The 19,463-nt window shown below is 42.5% G+C and overlaps 1 protein-coding gene across 1 annotated transcript in view; it reads right to left on the bottom strand.

Moving 5' to 3' along the window:
* MPZL3 (myelin protein zero like 3) overlaps window positions 1–16,801 on the bottom strand; it is a 28,777-nt gene extending 11,976 nt beyond the window's left edge. Inside the window, exons 1-3 of the mRNA XM_007936481.2 lie at window positions 16,729–16,801; window positions 9,779–9,945; window positions 885–1,095 (exon numbers count right to left, since the gene is read on the bottom strand). Of these exons, the coding sequence (XP_007934672.1) occupies window positions 885–1,095; window positions 9,779–9,945; window positions 16,729–16,801 (451 nt within the window). The remainder of the gene's footprint in view (window positions 1–884; window positions 1,096–9,778; window positions 9,946–16,728) is intronic.
* Window positions 16,802–19,463: the final 2,662 nt, after the last annotated feature.

The raw sequence follows: 19,463 nt of genomic DNA, 5'->3' as shown, positions 1-19,463 counted from the left end.
TCTCTAGTGAGAATAATGTTGGCGTTGGTTTTGCATATATGCCCTTTATTATATTCAGGAATTTCCCTTCTATTCAAAAGGGTGTGTATTTTTCAGGCATCTGATTTATACTACCAAACTGTCTTCCAGAAATACATATCAGTTTCTACTTCTACCAGTAGTATATGAATGTGCCCAGGTCTTTGAAGCCTATGAGTTATTATCAGCAAGAAAGAAAGGGAGAAAGTTGGGAGGAAGGGAAAAAGGAAGTAAAGAGAAAGAGAAAGAAACATCTGAGAAATTTTAAGGTATCTAACATAAACCAAAATGTAGTCCTGTATCTCTAAGTCTTTGGTTCAAATCCAACTAAAAACTAGAACGACTCTTCAATAGCCATCTAGGAATAATGTAGAAGAGCAGCTCTTAATCTACTCTTCTCCTGTTTCACTCTAAAAGGAAACTGCTGCTCCTTGAAGCATAAAAGAACTGTGTTGACTCTCATCCTTAAAGAGAGTATCTTTTCAAGATATAGGCAAGAACACTGTCTCGTGACTGGGAGGCATGAACATATTAGGGAAACTAGGGTGACTTCTCGTTTACACAGGTAACATCCCTCCATCTCATCAGGAGTTTGTCATATATTCCACAAGACTTATTGTTACCCAAAGCAAAAAGCAAAAAAGGAAATGGAAAAACTATGACAATATATGAAGAGAAAATTCAGTTTGCAAAATAAAGATTTAAAAATGCATACCAATAAATAGTCACATCAGGATAGCAGAAAAACTACTTTGACACAATGCTCCATGACTTAACAGGCTTACACAGATAGCTTTGCTTAAAATTGATCTCTCCAAAATACTCACAGAACACTGTAGAAGAAGGCTTGGTGACAGTTAACTTACCTCTTTCTGTGACTGTTAGCTCCGTGGTGGGAATGTTATGATGTACGTCTGGGGGATTCTTCACAGCACAGCTGAATGTCCCATTGTCCTTCATGGTAGGGCTGCTTATGCTAATGGATGCATCCCCTTTGTATACATTTCCAACCCAGGAAATTCGATCCCGAAATCTACCTGATGTGGTTGGGTATGTGAAAGACTGGTAATGAAAAATCTAAGAAAGCAACACAATGAGGGGAAAAAATTAATCTGTAAAATTAATGAAAATGTAAAGTCAAGTAGATACAAAATAAGTTTCAATGTTGGGCAAATTTTTTTTATTATTTGTTCCCCTCCATTCTATAAGTAAAAAGATCAGTGAAACTGATCAGAAAAAGGCCTGCTAAGAGAATTCTGGAATCCTAATTCCTTAATCTCTACTAAATTCTCCCTAACTTTCTAAAGCAGTGGTTCTCAACTGAGGGCAATTTTGTCTCCAGGAGATATTTGGCAGTGTCTGGAGACATTATCAAAGGAGCTATGGTTTCTACTAAGGAGCTCTGGTGGCGTAGTGCCTAAGACATTTGACTGCTAACCAGAAAGTAGGCTGTTCAAACCCATATGCCACTCCATGGAAGGAAGACTGGGCAATCTACTTCCCTAAAGATTTATCACCTCAGAAACCCAAAGGGGCTCTCTATGAGTCAGTCAGAATCGATTCCATGGCAGTGAGTTTGGTTTGGTTTATGGTTCCTACTAACCCTCCCAGGAACTCTGGTAGCACAGAGGTTAAGGTTGGCTGCTAACCAAAAGGTCAGAGGTTTGAACCCACCAGCCACTCCATGGAAGATAGATGAAACACTCTGTTTCCATAAAGATTTACAGCCTTGGAAAAACTATGGAGAAGTTCTTCTCTGTCCTATATGGTCACTAAGAACCAGAATTGACTTGATGGCAGTGGGTTTGGTTCTTTTGTTTGGAGACATTATCACAACTGGAAGAAAGAGAGTGTGCTATTGGCACCCATTGGTAAGAGGCCAGGGATATTGCTGACATCCTACAATGCACAGGGTAGCCCCCCACAGGATTATCCAGAACATTAACAGTGGCAAAGTTGAAAATATTAACATTTAATATTTGTATAGCACTTTATAGTTTGCAAATGTCTTTGACTCACATCTACTTATTTTGTCCTCATAATAACACTGAAATACATGGGACAGGTATAATTTATTCCAAATTTATGGAAAGTGAAACAAGGGTCAAGGAGGAAAAAAAAAAAAAAAAAGATAAGCCCTGACTTACTAAAAGGCACACAACTTGTAAGTGACAAAGTGGAAACTTTGGTTTATTCTCCAAATCACCAGGAGGGTATAATATAGTCCAGCTTCCCTCCAGTTACAAGTCTTAGCAATTACTATAAACTATGCTTTTAGTCAAATGCATGGTAAGTACTCAATAAATTTACACTGAATTAAAATGATGCTGCTTCAGACTTGGTGATTAGACACTTCATCACCAAAACATGTAATTATATCTGGTGCTAGGAAAGCAGGTACTAGTGACAAAATATGACATTGCTCTCTTATGCAAGATAAATGCCTTTCCTCTTTCTTTGTTTACTTGACAACTTCCCCTTAGGAATCCAAGAGTTGACAACCACTGAATTGCCCAACTTTGAAGAGCAATTTCCTAGAGAAGATGATGAATCATTTAATTGGTTCATTTGTTCATACATTCATTCAACAAATATTTACTGCACAACTACTATATGCTAGGCAGTGGGTTAAACAAGGAGTGCTAGGGGAGTGGTACAAGTAGTTAACATGCTTGGCTGCTAAGGGTTCAAGGCTGGGGGTTCAAGCCTACCTAGAAGCATCTCAGAAGAAAGGCCTGGTGATCTATTCCCAAAAACTCAGGTCACTGAAAAACCTATGGAGCACAGTTCTACTCTGACACACATGGGGTTTCCATGTGTTAAAACTGACTCATGAAATTGACAGCAACTAGTGTTAAGCAGAAGGAGCTCTGGTAGCATAGTGCCTAAGGCACTTGACTGCTAACCAGGAGGCTGGCGGTTCAAACCCACCAGCCGCTCCTCGGAAGGAAGGTTGGGCAATCCTACTTCCGTAGTGATACTGCCTCGGAAACCCAAGGGGGGTCGCTATGAGTCGGGGCCGACTCGACGGCAAACAACAACAACAACAACAACAAGTGTTAAGCAAGGAGCTCTGGTAGTATAGTGGTTAAGACATTTGGCTGAGAACCAAAAAGTGGATGGTTCAAACCCACAAACTTCTCTGCAGAAGAAAGATGAGACAGTCTACTTCCATAAAGATTTATGATCTTGGAAACCCAATGGGGGTGACTATGAGTTAGAACTAACTTGATGGCAATGAGTTTGGGTTTTTGTTTTTGCTTTTTGAGAGTGTTAAGCAAGAAGCTCTGGTGGTGTAATTGTTAAGGCATTTGACTGCTAACCAAAAGGTTGGTGGTTCAGACCCACCAAGCACTCTGCAGAAAAAAGATGAGGCAGTCAGCTTCCATAAAGATTTACAGGCTTGGAAACCCAATGGGGGTTGCTATGAGTCAGAATCAACTCAATAGCCATGAGTTTGGTTTGGTTTTTTGAGTGTTAAGCAAAGGGATATAGTAGAAGCAAAACAGGTATGGTTTCCTGGTTTCATGGAACTTACATTCTACTGGGAAATACAGATACTAAGAAATATAACATGTGTTCCCAAGAATGAAGTAAAGAGTACCTACTACTGGTTATTACCATCAATATAAAAGGGAATGAAAACCTTTAGTGACAAAACAAGCCTTGCTATGTATCTTCAAAATTTCTCTACCCTGTAAGTTCCAAATTTAGTGAAACACAAAACTTAGCTGATTCATCTGACAGAATTTTGATCAGCCATGTGTTGTAGTTAAGGTTGTATGCAAACTTGGCAGGGCCTGGTTTGGGGTGGCTTGGCAGCTGGTTGTAGTTATTCCCCATGATAAGACTCATAATCAACTCCTTGGTAGAATCTACTGTGACCACCTGAGTAGCTGCCTTAGGGATGTGATCTGCTTACATTATATAAGCAACAGCTTTGAGGAAGGTCTCTGGTTTCTTGGAACATCTGGATCCTACAACTGGCCAAGTCATCAGTGGTCTGCCAGGATATGGTCTGCTTCCAGTATATAAGATGATAGCTTTGAGAAGGGTCTCTCAGATTTTTGGCATGCTTAGACCCTGCATGTAACCAAATCTTCATTCAGCAGCCTGCCGTATTGTCTGCCGATCTTGGGACTGTTTCTGGACCTGAACTAGTAGCCTACTGTGTTGCTTGATAATCTTGGGACTGTGCCATTTTACTTGTTGACCTTGGGTTTGTCAGCCTCAGCAGCCAGCAGCTGCCTGAGTTAAGAGAAGCCCAGCTTCAGTGGGTCAGGAGCAAGAGGCAGTAGTACTAAAGCCCAAGGCTTAGGGGCCTTCAGCCAGTTCCTAGAGCTGGCATTTTGAACTCACACTTCTAACCTCCTAAACTGTAAGAGAATAAACTCCTGTTTGATAAAGCCACCCATTTGTGGTATTTTCTGTTAGAGAGGCACTTTGTTGTTGTTGTTGTTATGTGCCGTTGAGTCAGCCCTGACTCATAGCGACCCCTCCTTGGGTTTCCGAGGCAGTATCACTACGGAAGTAGGACTGCCCAACCTTCCTTCCGAGGAGTGGCTGATGGGTTTGAACCGCCAGCCATCTGGTGAGCAGTCAAGTGCCTTAGCCACTATGCTACCAGAGCTCCCAGAGAACCAAAACATAATTTGGTACCAAGAGAGTGGGGTACTGCTCTGACAGATACCTAAAATGTGGAAACAGAAATTCAGTGCATCCTTGACCCAAGATACTTGTGCTTAGACTATGGCAGAGACACCAACAGAAAGACAGGAGCATAAAGACAGGAGCAGCAGAGCCAAGAGACCAGCATGAGACAGCAACAGGCTTACCAGCCCACAGAGTGAGAATGCTGAGTGCCTTTTGGGCAGGAAGCTTTGTGGAGGAGTGGGTTGCCTTCAGAAATTAACTGGCAGAAGCTGAGAGACCAAGGAAATGGGAAGCAGAGTTGCCTCAGCCTCACAGGGTAGGACCACAGCCTCTGGAGGTGGAACCATCACAGCCTCCTAGGTTTCAAAGAGTCATACCTCCACCAGCTTGGTTCTGGAGTGCAGGGCTACCATTCATGAGGGCCAGTGGGATGGGGCCATAGTCACTGCCCAAAAGTGAGTGGGCCAGGCTGCCACACCCAAGGGACAGAGGAACATGGGCTACCAGGCCAAGGAGGTTAGATTGCCACTCAGATGGACTAGGAGACTCAGGCCACTCAATGAAGGAGATCTGTAAAGGTTCCAAGTTGACAAGGGGTAGAACTGTAGTAGTTAAGGTTATGTGCCAACTTAGCTGGACCTGGATTTAAGTGACTAGGAAGCTGCATGTAGTTATTCCCCATGATGAGAATAGTAATCAACTCCATGGTGGAATCTACTGTGAGCAGCTGAGTAGCTACCTTAGGGATGTGGTCTGTTTCCAGTATATAAGAAGAAGCTTTGAGGAAGGTCTCTAGCTTCTTGGAACATCTGGATCCTACATTTGGCCAAGTCATCAGTTGTCTCCCAGGATAGGTCTGCTTCCAGTATATAAGAAGAAGCTTTGAGAAGGGTCTCTCAGATTTTTGACATGCTTGGACCCTACATGTAGCCAAGTCTTCATTCAGCAGCCTGCCATGTTGTCTGCTGATCTTGGGACTGTTTCTAGACTTGAACCAGTGGCCTGCTGTGTTGCTTGATAATCCTGGGACTGTGCCATTTCACTTGTCAACCTTGGGTTTGTCAGTCTCAGAAGCCAGCAGCTCTCAAGTTAAGAGAAGCCTCCAGCTTCAGTGGGCCAGGAACAAGAGGCAGCACTGAAGCCTAAGGTCTAGGGTCCTTCAGCCAGCCCCTAGAGCTGGCACTTTGAACTTACTCTTCTAGCCTCCTAAACTGTAAAAGAATAAACTCCTGTTTGATAAAGCCATCCACTTATGGTATTTTCTGTGAGAGTAGCACTAGAGAACCACAACACCGTGTAACTGTGAAATTATGTCATATATCTTAAAAGGTCCATTAAATCTAATATGGGTGCAGTATGATGGGTTTCTCTTTATATATGGCATTTCTGGTCCTGGTTCTGTAGTCTGCCAAGATGACTGGCTAGACCACAGCCTTGCAAAGGGGTTGGCATTTACTATGCAAATAAAGTATGTAAAGCCCTTACAGGAATTAGTCAATTACTATGCAGACTAGTGGCTATCATGGGTTGAACTGTATACCCCCAAAATATGTGTCATCTTGATACATGATTCTCCATGGTTTGGCAGTTATGTAACTATGTAATCTTCCCCCATGATGTGATCTGATGTGATCAGTCAATCAATTGTAAGGGAACTAGGGTGGGATGCAACAACCTTAATCAGGTCATAGGCCTGATACAATGTAAGGGGAGTTTCCCTGGGGTGTGGCCTGCATCACCTTTTATCTTACAAGAGATAAAAGAAAAGAGAAGCAAGCACAGATAAAGGGACCTATTACCACCAAGAATGAAAAGCTAAAGTGGAGCACATCTTTTGGATGCAGGGTCACTGTGGTGGGTACCTCCTAGACCCAGGGGAAGACTGATGTCTAGATACATGGAGATCTCCAAGGAACAACAGGCCCACAGAGGTTGAAAGGAGATAGGAAATTCCTCCTGAACTATGAGTCAACAAAGAGACAAAGCCTTCCCCTAGAACTGGTGCTCTGAATTTAGATTTCTAGCTTTCTAAACTGTAAGTTCAAACCTCTCAGCTGCTCCATGGAAGAAAGATGAGGCAGTCTGTTTCTGTAAAGATTTACAACCTAGGAAACCCAATGGGGGTCACTATGAGTCAGAATTGACTCGATGATAGTGATGTTGGTTTTGAATTAAACTGTAAGAGAATAAATTTCTATTTATTAAACTCATCTGCTAGATAACTAAGACAGTAATAGTGGCCTACCTAAGGAATTTTTCAGCTTTTCCATCCTACTAGGCTTAAAGGAACAGGAGCTCTGATGGCGTAGTACCTAAGGCATTTAACTGCTAACCAGAAGGATGGCAGTTCAAACCAACCAGCCACGCCTCGGAAGGAAGACTGGGCAATCTACTGACGTAGAGATGTTGTTGTTGTTATATGCAGTCAAGTCGGACCCAACTAATAGTGACCCTTCCTTGGGTTTCCAAGGTGGCATCACTACAGAAGTAGATTGCCCAACCTTCCTTCCAAGGAGTGGCTGTTGGGTTTGAACTGCCAGGCTTCTGGTTATCAGTCAAGTGCCTTAGGCACTACGCTACCAGAGCTCCCTCTATAGAGATACCACCTCACAAACCCAAGGAGAGGTCACTAAGAGTTGAATTGTTGAATCGACTCAATGGCAGTGAGTCTGGGTTTTTTTGTTTGTTTGTTTGTTTGTTTGGTTTTTTAGGCTTAAAGGGGTTAATCACACAGAGGTTGAGGAGGACCTCACTACCATCAAGAATAACTTGGAGCAGAGCACATCCATGGGGTCCCTGCACTGAGAACCTTCTAGACTCAAAAGACAGAGCTGTGATACTGGAGACTGGATGAGATGGTGAGAGACAGCACAAGATGTTGCAATAGTGGCATGAGTGGTAGTGGCACAAGACTGCAGGAACCAGGAAACCCATATGAGACAGCTGTGGTAGGCTTGCTAACCCAAGGAGTGAGAGAGCGAGCTAAGTGCCTTCAAGCAAGAGGCATGCTGGCAGAATAGGGTGGCTTCAGGCATGTGTTGGGGGAGCTAAAGAGCTGTAACATTTGCTTGAGCAGGGCAGAGGACAGGCCAAACAGAGCCCAGGAACAGAGACCCAAGCATGGCCTACTGGCTAGCACAGCCAAGGAGGAGCTGAGAGCTATTTTGGTTGGAAGCTATCCTGACTGACAAATTATATCCTGCCTCCCAAGGAGCTCTGGTAGCATGGGTTAAAGCATTCAGCTGTTAACCAGAAGGTCAGAAGCTCTAACCTACCACTAGCTATCCCATGGGGGAAAGATGAAGCAGTCTGTTTCTGTAAAGATTTACAGCTTTGGAAACCCTATGAGGCAGTTCTTCTGCATCTTACAGGGTCACTATGAGTCAGAATTGATTCAATGACAGTGGGTTTGATGGTTTTTTCAACCTGTCTCCTGAGTTGTTCCTATTACTTCCAAGTTGATCCTGTTCCCAAGTTGTAGCCTGTTACTTCCCTAATAAACCATGGAATCATGAGTATAGTCTGTGAGTTGTATGTGGCCATTGCAAAGAATTACTGAACCTGGAAGAGAAGTAGAGAGTACAGTAGGGAAGACGGCTGGTGTCAGAGATGCTAAGGGGATTGGAGGGTGGAAGTACATCTGACCTCCACCTCGTAAGAATCAGCTTTGTTCTACTGATGCTGATCTTTATTCTCATCTCTTCCCCTGAAATGAGATGACGTCTAACACTGCGGTGTACCAGTGGGTGAGTGTAACTTTTTCCAGACCAACCTCACAGAGAATAGCACTGTAAGGGAATTGTTGTTTGTATTTAAGGCTTCCTCTTGTATTTAAAGGAGCTTGTATTTAAGAGCTCCCCACTGCTGTCCTGTCCTACTTTTGATGAAGGAGACAGAGGCAGAGCCAAATAAGGCCAGCCGTAGTTCCCTGACCACTCAGAATAAAGAACACTTCAGTGAACTATTTAAAGTGTAAAGAAAAAATGACCAGAAATATAACCTGGCTTCCTTCACTAGAGCTATCTACCTAACTCCAGAGCAATGTGACATTCAATAACAGCTCCTAAAACAGAATTTACAGGAGCTCTGGTAGCATAGTGCCTAAGGCACTTGACTATTAACCAGAAGGCTGGCGGTTCAAACCCACCAGCCACTCTTCAGAAGGAAGATTGGGCAATCTACATCCATAGTGATACTGCTTCGGAAACCCAAGGTGGGGTCACTCTGAGTCGGGTCCAACTCGATGGGAAACAACAACAACAACACAAAACAGAATTTAAAGCTTATATATTAAATCACAGAAGATTTTTCCAATGAAGGTGACAGGATAAACACATTAAGGATAATTTAAAAAAAAAAAACGGACACACAGCTATGACATTCACATTCTTGATAGCATCAATCCCGAGCTGATGCTCCTGAAAGCACAAAGAGAAAGCCTATTTTTATAGCACTGCAATCTTCAGTTAGACAAACCACAATGGAATTTGAACCATAAATACGCTTCATATGTGTAACTAAAATGCATTATGCTTCTAATATTACAAAACCATCTGTCACCAACAGCTGTATGCAAGGTGCCACCATTTCCTTCAAAGGGAGCTATATAAATCAATGCAGATGTTTACATTCTGGGAGAAGCCAAGATAAATCTACAAACAGATACACCCACATGAAATATTTGCATAAGGCAGGAAATGATCAGCTTTAAGAGAAAGGATGTCTGTGAGTGTGACTGCTAGAATTTTTCTATCTAAAAGTCCTAGAGATACCCTTTTTAGTTCATTGATTCTGAAAATGAAGCTATGAAATCAAACAAAAAGAGGGAACAAAGGACTAAGTTAAACCACATTTCCTCTGAGTTTCTGAGAGTTTTTTATTTTTCTTTCCTGTAACTTGTTTGCTAGATTCTTACTTGAAAGAATAAAAGATCCTGCATGAACAAACAAATGCCATATAGGATAGAAGTTTATCTTCTATTTATATAGAAATTCATCTTGTATTCTAAGATGAGAAGGTCTAAGGAACACCTTGAGCTGGACAAAAGGCCTCCAAAGTTGTTGAGCACAAAAGACTCAAAACAGCTTTCTTAAAAATATATACTTACTGATTCCATGCGACTGCTGCTGGTAGACCGATATGTCCAGTCTATTGTGAGTTTGTCAGTGACATCTGAAGTTGATGTGAAGATGCATTTCAACTTGACCTTTTCTCCCACATAACCTTGGACATGGGTATCTGTTTTAATCTCCAAAGGAAGGACTATGTAAACACCTAATCAAAGCAAGCCCAAACATTTAAAACTTATTCATTTGGGTAGAACATACAGATAGATGTGAGTGAACAATACACAGATAGTACTATTTGTCATCTTTAGACGTCTCATCAAAAAGCCATAGCCACAAATTTTATCTCAGGCAAACCCACAAGGGACAGGGAGCTGATGTCTGCACTAATCACAAACCATACTTTGTAACATTTTGCAATCTTAAATCATACAGTGATTATTTGGGTAACAAGCTGGTCATACCAGCATGTTTCCAGATACAAGCTTGTGGTTAAATTAAGTTCAAACAAGTGTGTTTGCCTTCAGTAAGTTAAAAGACACCTCCCCCACCCCACATACTCCTGCCCCCTATTAATGGCAGCTTTTGTGGTCTAGGGCCTTACCCCAAGTACAGCACAGTTGACACCAGAAGCTATCATGGCCTCAACCACCAGCAAAATGATAAGTAAGAATAGGCCTTTTTTTTCAAAGAATTTCATAAAATTTGTTTCAAGGGTCTATTTAGCTTTCCACCCACTTCTACTTCTTAAAGCTGGTTAATAAATCCCTTTTCAATTAAAAGTGAATCATGGGATTTAGTAGTTACCAGAGGTAGGAGAGAAGGGGAAAGGGTAAACTTTTGTTTGGGGGGGATTGAATTTATGATAATGGTGGTAGAATATTTTGGAAATATAATGGTAGTACAACGTGAAAAATGTCATCAATGTCCTGGTCTGTAAATGTGGAAGTTGTTATGTTGGCAAATGTCTTGTGCATGTTTTCACCACAATAAAAGTTTGTTTTTTTTTTTTTTAAAAAAGCAAATCATGATGAAGAAAACAGAACAATTTAATGTATTCTAAAATGTGAAAATAAGATACTATGTTTAAACCCTCTAGACATTTACTCTTTCCAAAACCACCTCATATATCCAACTTTGACACTCCATTTCTCCTAAACAGCCAGTACTTTCTTCTGACCAACCCTCCTGCTTTCAGATAACAGTCAGTAGAAATGTATCTTCCACTAGGGAACCAGTAAATCACTAGCACTTTGTTTTTCCTGATTCCTTATCCATTGCAATAAGCCATTACTCTTCAGGCAGGCCAAAGACCAACAGCAGCACAGTTTCAGAAGAGAGCAGCCCCACACAGGGTCCTGAAAACCAGCAGTCCCTATGGTAGAGGCAGATGGTATAGTGACTGACAGCCCAGACTCCTAACTCAGAGAGTCTGGGTTCAAATCCCAGCCCTACCACTAGCTGGCTCTGTGTCCTTTGAAATTTCTTTATGCTTTGCTTTTCCGGCTTTCCTGGAGAAGATACTACTACTACTTACCTCAGAAGGTTGCTGTGGGGATTAAATGAGTTAAAACATGTACAACACTGAGAAGCCTCCCTGGTCCAGTACAAGTACTCGATGCATGTTCGTTTCATCATCATTAGTGCCACCTCTTCAGCCCTGCCTATACTCTCTCAACCTTTCCTATAAAAGACTCAGTTATGAGTCATCAGTTCCACTGCCTATACCTCTGTCTGCTTTGAATCATTTTTCTTTCTCCTTTCAAGCCAATCCAGACTGTTCACATTCCTCTTAAAAGGAGGAGCCTAAGACTGAGCTCACAATTCTAAAAATTCCAAAGATGAGGATTACTTCTGGTTCTTCCATAGCATTCTCTCTGGTTTTGTAATTTCATGCTTCTATGCCCTTGCAAACGCTGTTCCCTCTGCCTAGAAAATCTTTGGCCCACAGCCTCCGCTCTCTCCTGAGCCCCCACTCCTGTCTCAACAAACTGAATCAATCTTTACTCATCACTGAAGATCTATCCGTAAAATCCTGGAAGGTGAAAACGAGTGGATAATCTATACTCTCCCCACACCCCATCCCCTTACCCTAAAACATTAGTATGTTGTTGTTGTTAGTTGCTGTTGTATCAGCTCCAACTCAAGGCAACCTGATGTATAACATAATAAAATGTTGCCCATTCCTGTACTATCTTCATGACTGTTGCTATGTTGAGTTCACTGATTCAGCCACTGTGTCAGTCCATCTCCCCAAAGGCCTCCCTCACCTTTCCCAACCCTCTGATTTTCCAACCACAATGTCCTTTACTAGCAATTAGTCTTTCCTGATGATGTGTCCAAAGTAAGCAAGGCAAAGTCTCACTAGCCTCAAAAACAATAGTATTTCCTTGACCCCATAACTATACTCCAATTACCAACTACTGCCCTGTGTTTCTAAGCTAAGCCTTTGTGAAAGAATAGTCTACAACTAAGGTCTCCATCTACTTCTGTAGTGATACTGCCTCGGCAACCCAAGGAGGGGTCGCTATAAGTCGGGGCTGACTCAACAGCACATAACAACAACCACAATATTCACTTCTAGGAGCTCTAGTTAGTGTAATGGATAAGGGACTTGACTAATAACTGGAAGGAAGGTCAGCGGTTCAAACCCACCAGCTGCTCCATGGAAGGCAGACGGGCAATCTACTTCCATAAAGATTTACAGCCTCGGAAACCCAATGGGGGTCGCTATGAGTCAGAAACAACTCAATGGCAGTGATTTTTTTATTATTATTATTCACTTCTAAATCCACCACAATCTTGACCTTACCAATCCTTCTGATCAAGGGCATCTCAAACTGTCTTAATAATGCAGAAAACAATGGACTAAAAACACCAATAGACACTTTTCTGTCCTTGTCTTACAGATCTCTCTTGCAGCAGTGACTACTTACTTGCTCCTTGAACTTCTCTGTCCTAGGGTTTCCATGATAATACTCTCATCCACTCACTCATTCTTCAAACATATATTTATTAAGCATCTTTTTTGTGCCACCCTTTGGACTTGGGATTAAACATGAAAAAATAAATACATCCCATCTTGAGCTTAAAATGCAGTGGAAGTTAGAGACATTAATTAAATAAGTATTAAGATAAATGCATAATTACAAACTCTGATAAGAGCAATGAAGGAAAGACAGAAAATGGCTATGAGATCTGTACCTGTTGTAGTGAGGGAGAAGGGGTTAGTGAAAGGTTCCCTGAAAAAGTTACTTTTGAGCTGGGATCTGAGGAAGGGTAACAAAGTGAGACAAGGTAAAGCATTCTAGGTAGAGGAAATAGCATATGCCAAAGACCTGTGCCAGAAGGGAGCACAGTCAGTCAAGAAACTGAAAGAACTGCAACACAGAAAGCACGAGAGTAGATAAGGTGTACCTTGGAGACAAACAGGAGTCAGACCATGCAGGACCTTAGAGATTTGGGTCCTTGTCCTTAAAGTAATGGGAAACCATAGAAAATATATGTAAGATTGAATGAAAAGAGATATGATGAAATCTTTATTTTTAAAAGACTACTCTAGGGAAGACACTTAAGAGGAGTTAAGAGTGAATATGGGAAGATTATCTAGAAAACTACTATAACAGTCAAATGAGAAATAAGGACAAGTTGGTGGCAACGGGCATGGAGAGACCTAGGCGGATAACAATACTTACACGGTAAAATCAACAAGAACTGGTGATAGCTTGGATGTGGAATGTTAAGGAGAGGGAGGTATCAAATAACTCCCAGGTTTCTGATTTGGTAATGCCATTTACTGAGACATGGAAGACTAGAAAAGTACCAGGTTTGGCAAGGAAGAACATGAGTTTGATTTTTGGATGAGTTTAAAGTGTCTTAGAGATACCCAAGGAATAACGTCAAGTGGGTAGTTAGTTTTGGACAGGGATTGGCAAAATGTGGCTAATGGGCTAAATTCAGCCCACAATGTCTTTTTGTAAATAAAGTTTTATTAGAACACAGCCCCACTCATTTGCTTATGTATTATTTATAGCTGCTTTTGCATTGCTTCAGCAGAACTGAATAGTTGTGACAGAGGATGTATAGCTCACAAAGCCTAAAATGTTTACACTCTAGCCCCTTATTAAAAAAAAAAAAAAATTGGCTGACCCCTGATTTAGAACAAAGAACAGATCTAGGTTAGTTATAAATCAGAGTCTCATTAGTTTCCTGCCTCTCAATTCTCCACATTATTGTATTACAGACACACAAAGTCCATATCCCTGATAGTTTCTATCAGATCTCTTGCTAATGCAAGAGATTCTTTCCTATACCCATCCCTTAAACACTGATATTCCTCAGATCTCTACCCTGAACCCATGTCTTATTCAACATGTTCTCCTTGGACATTCCTATTTTTATACAGTTAACAACCACTTACCTAAGGCACTTGACTGCTAACCAGAAGGTTGGCAGTTCAAACCCACCAGCCACTCCTTGGAAGGAAGGTTGGGCAATCTACTTCCGTAATGATACTGCCTCAGAAACCCAAGGAGGGGATGCTATGAGTCAGGTCCGACTCAATGGCACATAACAACAACAACAACTATATGCTAATAGGAGCCTCAGTGGTCTAGTAGTTAAAGCACTTGGCTGCTACCCAAAAGTTTGGCATTTCAAACCTACCAGCCACTCTGTGGGAGAAAGGTATAGCAGTCTGCTTCCTTAAAGATTACAGCCTTGGAAACCCTATGGGGCAGTTCCTATAGGGTCACTATGAGTCAGAACTGACTCAGTGGTAACAGGTTTGGTTTGTTTGGGGTTCTTCTTATTATTTTCTACATGGAGAAAATGAAATAAACACAATAAATCTGCCAACTGTTGATTCATGTACACACATAAATGGAAAAGAGAAAAGTGTAATAACTCTAAGCTTCCTAGTCCATTTTTTCTACATACTGACAACTGATAACGTAGAACTACATTTATAATTTAGGAAGAATTCAAACAAGCTAATTAATTAACCTTAACAAGTCTTATCTTGGAAGGGGAATGGCAAGTAAACATTGTCATGAAACTGAAGTCTGTCACCTAAGAGATTCAAAACATAAGTAAGGCAAGAGAATGGATGAACCTTGGAAACATAACTAAGTGAAAGAAGCCAATCACAATGGAATCATAAATGCTAACCAAAAGATCTGCAGTTCAAACCCACCAGAAACTCTCAGGGAGATGTGGGATTCCATTTACATGAAATATCCAGAATAGGCAAATTCATAGATACACAAAGTAGATTGGTGGTGGCCAGGGGCTTGGGGGGAGAAAGCACAGGGAGTGAATATACTAAAAGTCAATGAATTGTGCACTTTCAATGGGTATAGTGTCTGATATGTGAAGTATATCTCAAAAAAGCTATTATCCAAAAATGCAAAAGCTCTATCACTTTGATAAGTGATATCATAAATTCAACTTTTAATATTAGATTGAATTATCTGCTGCATTTGAAATATGCTCCTCGATACAAAATGACATCAGGTTTAAGAAACCACCCACCATTTCTAGATTTTTTTTTTTTTTCTCAAAAGGACAATATTTAAACATTTCCTGTGTGTTTGTGTGTGAAAGAGACAGAACTGGGATTATGAATTCAGGGTAACAGGCTATCCTAAAAACTATCTAACTATTATATTGCAAAAGAATTTAGCTGGAAAACTAGACACTTGTCATGACACAGGCAGCTGGGAGGGACCAGGGAGTGTGCTAGCAGCATGATTATTCCTTGCCAGATAAATAAATTAAAATTTCCTAGCCTTACCTACTGAGATTTAGTACACCTGAAATCTTTATATTAAAGGTCCCATTCAGAAATCCCCATTACCCTTAGGGAAAGACTATGAAAAATTCATTCTAATGCTAGCTAGGTTTTACTGTTATTTTATTTCTCTGGAAGAAACACATGAAATCCAGGAAATAATTCCACCCTAAAATAAAGCCAGTTAGATTGGATCAACATATATGCAATTTGAAAACTCTATGAAAGCAAAACTTCTCCACATTTTAAGGATATGTGATAGTGTGAACACAGTACTTCTGTATTGGTTTTAACATTAAAATGTTAACAGAAATAACTTTTTATTTTTTGTTGAGCTTTAGGTGGAAGCTTACAAAGAAAATTAGCTTCCCACTTGATAGTCTGTAAATAAAAAAAAAAAAGTTTACTTTTTTTTAAATGTTATTAAAATGCTAAAGCAGTTGTTTGTTCTCAACAAACTGGTGCCCTATTAAACCAAATCACATTACATCCCTTCTCTGACTAATAAACTTTTTATTTCATAGCCCCTGATAATCACCTACAAAAAATAAAATTACCAACAGTCATGATTTTCTTTTCCAAAATTACTGGAACAAATTACTGAACACTAGCGCTAATCTTTCCTAACAGGTTATAAACAAAACCAAACCCACTTCCATGGAGTAAATTCCAATTCATAGCGACCATACAGGGCAGAGTAGAACTGCCCATAGGATTTCCAAGGCTATAAAGCTTTACGAAAGCGCACTGCCACATCTCCCTGGGAGCATCTGGTGGGTTCGAACCGCAGATTTTTCGGTTAGCAGCCAAGAACTGCAGCACCAGAGCTCCCTAACTAGGGTATACAGCCCACAAACCACAGCAATCACCCACTGATACTGATGACAAGATAACGCTGCCAAGTGTTTCCAAAACTAGAGTACTCGGTGCATCTATCAGTCATGCCATCACCAGACTACACCACCAAGTCACGCAAGGTGGTCAAGCTCCCAAGGGCTCAGGAAAGTCCCGAGACGCTAGCACGACCCCTCAACAGGTGACGATAACAAGCGAACATGCTCCCTAGTGCCCTCCCCCTCCTTTCTTCCCAGAAGGGTCCTGGGGGTTTCTTGAGACCCCACCACCACCCGGAACCGGAAAAGTGACCATCTTTCCGAAACCCCCAGCCGGAAGTGGGGCCGAGCTGGCCGGCGTACTCACCCTGGAAGAACAGGGCGCCCAGCAGTGGGAAGAGAGCGCAGCCACAGCTTCCAGCCGCTCGGCTCGGCTGCATCCCGACAGCTCCCCAGATGCTTGCACACCTTGTTTACGGCTCCAGGTAACGACACAGGTAAAAGCGGAAGTGACGTGAGGCGGGAGGCAGCGAGAAAACTTAAAATGGAGATCAGAAGTTGCCATAGGAACATGGCTTCTGTCCAGAACCACACCTGGGCTTGCTCACTAACCAGCGATTCTTCAATTTTCAAGTGGGAGTGAGTTGCTCTCACAACAGAACCGGCTACAGACTTCTTGGAAATATTACAACAGTCAATTGGTAGTGCTCAATTTATTTTTATGGAATTCTGCAGGATTTAATAGTCTTGATCATCTGACTCTTCCAAAAGTTCTGTTACCCCTATAGATTATTGGAGTTGAATGCTCTCAGAATAAATTCCTATAAATTTAGAGTTCAAAGTGACTTAGGAGTGTTAGAGATATGCCACGCCATCTTGCATGGCTCTTCGGGGTTCTTCTTAATTCCCTGCTGCCCCGCCCAAGGTCATAAGTCAGTTAAAGGAAATTGAAACTGAGCTTCCTGCAAGGTGTGAATTTTAAAAGGCAACATAGCCTCTGATAGGTTAAGACCTCTTCCCCCAGCTCTGATGTACAACCTCCTAACCCCAGGTCTATATAAGACCTCTCTCTCCCCAGCTCTTCCTCTTCTTCCTCTCTCTCTTCTTCTCTTCTTCCTCTTTCTTTCTTCTTCTCTTCTTCCTCTTCTCCTCTTCTTCCTCTTCTCCTCTTCTTCCTCTTCTCCTCTTCTTCCTCTTCTTCTTCCTCTTCTGTCCTTTCTCAGTGCAGGCGCCCTTTTGCCTCTTTAATAAAATCTCCTGTCGGGTACCCTGGTGTGTGGCGTGGTCGTTGAGTGCCGACGGAGCTCTAACATTGGTGTCAGAAGTGGGATTGCTGGTGCCCCCGATTCCTCATCGGAGGGTCCAGAATCCCCCATTCCCCCGGCACTCCGACCTGCCCCCAGCACCTGCGACCATCTTCCCTGGCGCCTTCCCAGCAAACAACACCGGCAAATCATCACCTTCGCCCCAACCTGGGTAAGTCCTCTAACAGGAGCTCGGGTATCTGAGTCCTGAGTCCTGGTGACTAGAAAAACAAGACTCCACTCCAGAGCGCGAACCGGGTACCAGGTTTTGTGTCTCCCCACCGTGAGTCTGGGACTCACCAGGACAAGTCCAGGACTTGCCCGTTCCGCCCCCACCTGCTGCAGGGACGCCTCAGAAGGTGGTGTGGCCCCCATTTTCAAGCCCTCTCCCCGTGGTCGGACGCCTCCACGAGGAGCCTAGGCTTCCACACTTAGGACCGGGTCCTAAGCTGGGGTGCGTGATCTGTACCTTGAGAGACGTCTTAAGTTATAGGCGCCACCCTTTGTCTTGCTTCTGGTCACCATGGGCTCTGGATCCTCTATACCCGCAGACTCTCCCCTGGGGTGTTTGTTATGGAACCTTGAAGGCTTAGATTTAAAGCCCAAGCGTCTCATACGTTTGTCCACTCAAATTTGGCCCCAATATAAATTGGACAACCAAAACGTTTGGCCGCCTAACAGCTCGCTTGAACCTGGTCTAATTCGAGACCTGTATAACTTTTGTGAGCGCCAAGGAAAATGGTTGGCGATTCCCTACATTCAAGGCTTTTCTTATCTCCATAGTCAGCCTCCCCTCTGCTCGCTAGCTAATCAACAATCCCCTCCCCTTCGAGTCTGTAGGCCATCCCGGCCAGCAGATGATCCTCCTCCTTATCGGGGAGAGCCACAAGCAGCTACACCCCAGGCTCTAGTTCCTCACTCATCCCCCCCGCCAAGCCCACAAGAGCCTCCCACTTCCTCCCTCCTCCTCCTCCTCTTCTCTCCACCCCTCCCTTCGCGCCAGCTCCACCCATCACTCGCTCCAAGGCCCATAAGTCATCTGACCCTGAAGTTTCTCAGTCTGCCTACAAGATGGCACCCTTGCGAGAGGTTGCCGGAGCTGAGGGAATTGTTCAAGTCCATACCCCTTTTCCAATGGCTGAACTGGCTCTCATTCAGTGTAGGCTTAGATCTTTCACTTCCGACTCTGCAACCTTTATCAAACAGTTTCAATTCCTGACAATCATAGCAGCTAACCTGTCATGATATTTTTGTCCTAATCAATTCACTTACCCCTGAGGAGAACAAAAGAGTGCTGGAGCAGGACCGTGCCCATGCAGATCAAGAACACCTCACAAACAATCATCACCCAGCAGGTGTGGACGCTGTCCCCGATCAAGACCCAAAGTGGGTCTACAATACTCAGGCAGGTGCCAATGCCAGAAACAGGTATGTTAGCTGTCTATTCCATGGCCTACGCCGAGCAGCCATGAAGGCTGTCAATTATGATAAACTAAATGAAATTATTCAGGATAAAAATGAAAATCCATCCGCCTTCCTTCAGAGACTGATTGAAGGCTTCCGGCAATATACTAACCTAGATCCGGAGTCTGCTGATGGCCAGAGATTAGTTATGATGCACTTTTTTTCTCAGGCCTACCCTGATGTTAAGTCTAAGCTAAAAAAACTAGAAAGGGGTCCCCTTACTCCCCAGGCAGAAACTCTCGCAATTGCATTTAAAGCCTATAATGGCCGACATGAGATAAGAGCCAAACAAAAATACCAATTGTTGGCACAGGCCATCAATCCCACCATGCCA

The sequence above is a fragment of the Orycteropus afer genome, unplaced genomic scaffold (assembly GCF_000298275.1).
Source record: "Orycteropus afer afer isolate SDZICR_OR568_19922 unplaced genomic scaffold, OryAfe1.0 scaffold00036, whole genome shotgun sequence".
In the NCBI taxonomy this organism is placed as follows: Eukaryota; Metazoa; Chordata; class Mammalia; order Tubulidentata; family Orycteropodidae; genus Orycteropus; species Orycteropus afer.
Note: the sequence above shows the minus strand (reverse complement) of the source record. Positions and strands in the feature narration are given on the sequence as shown.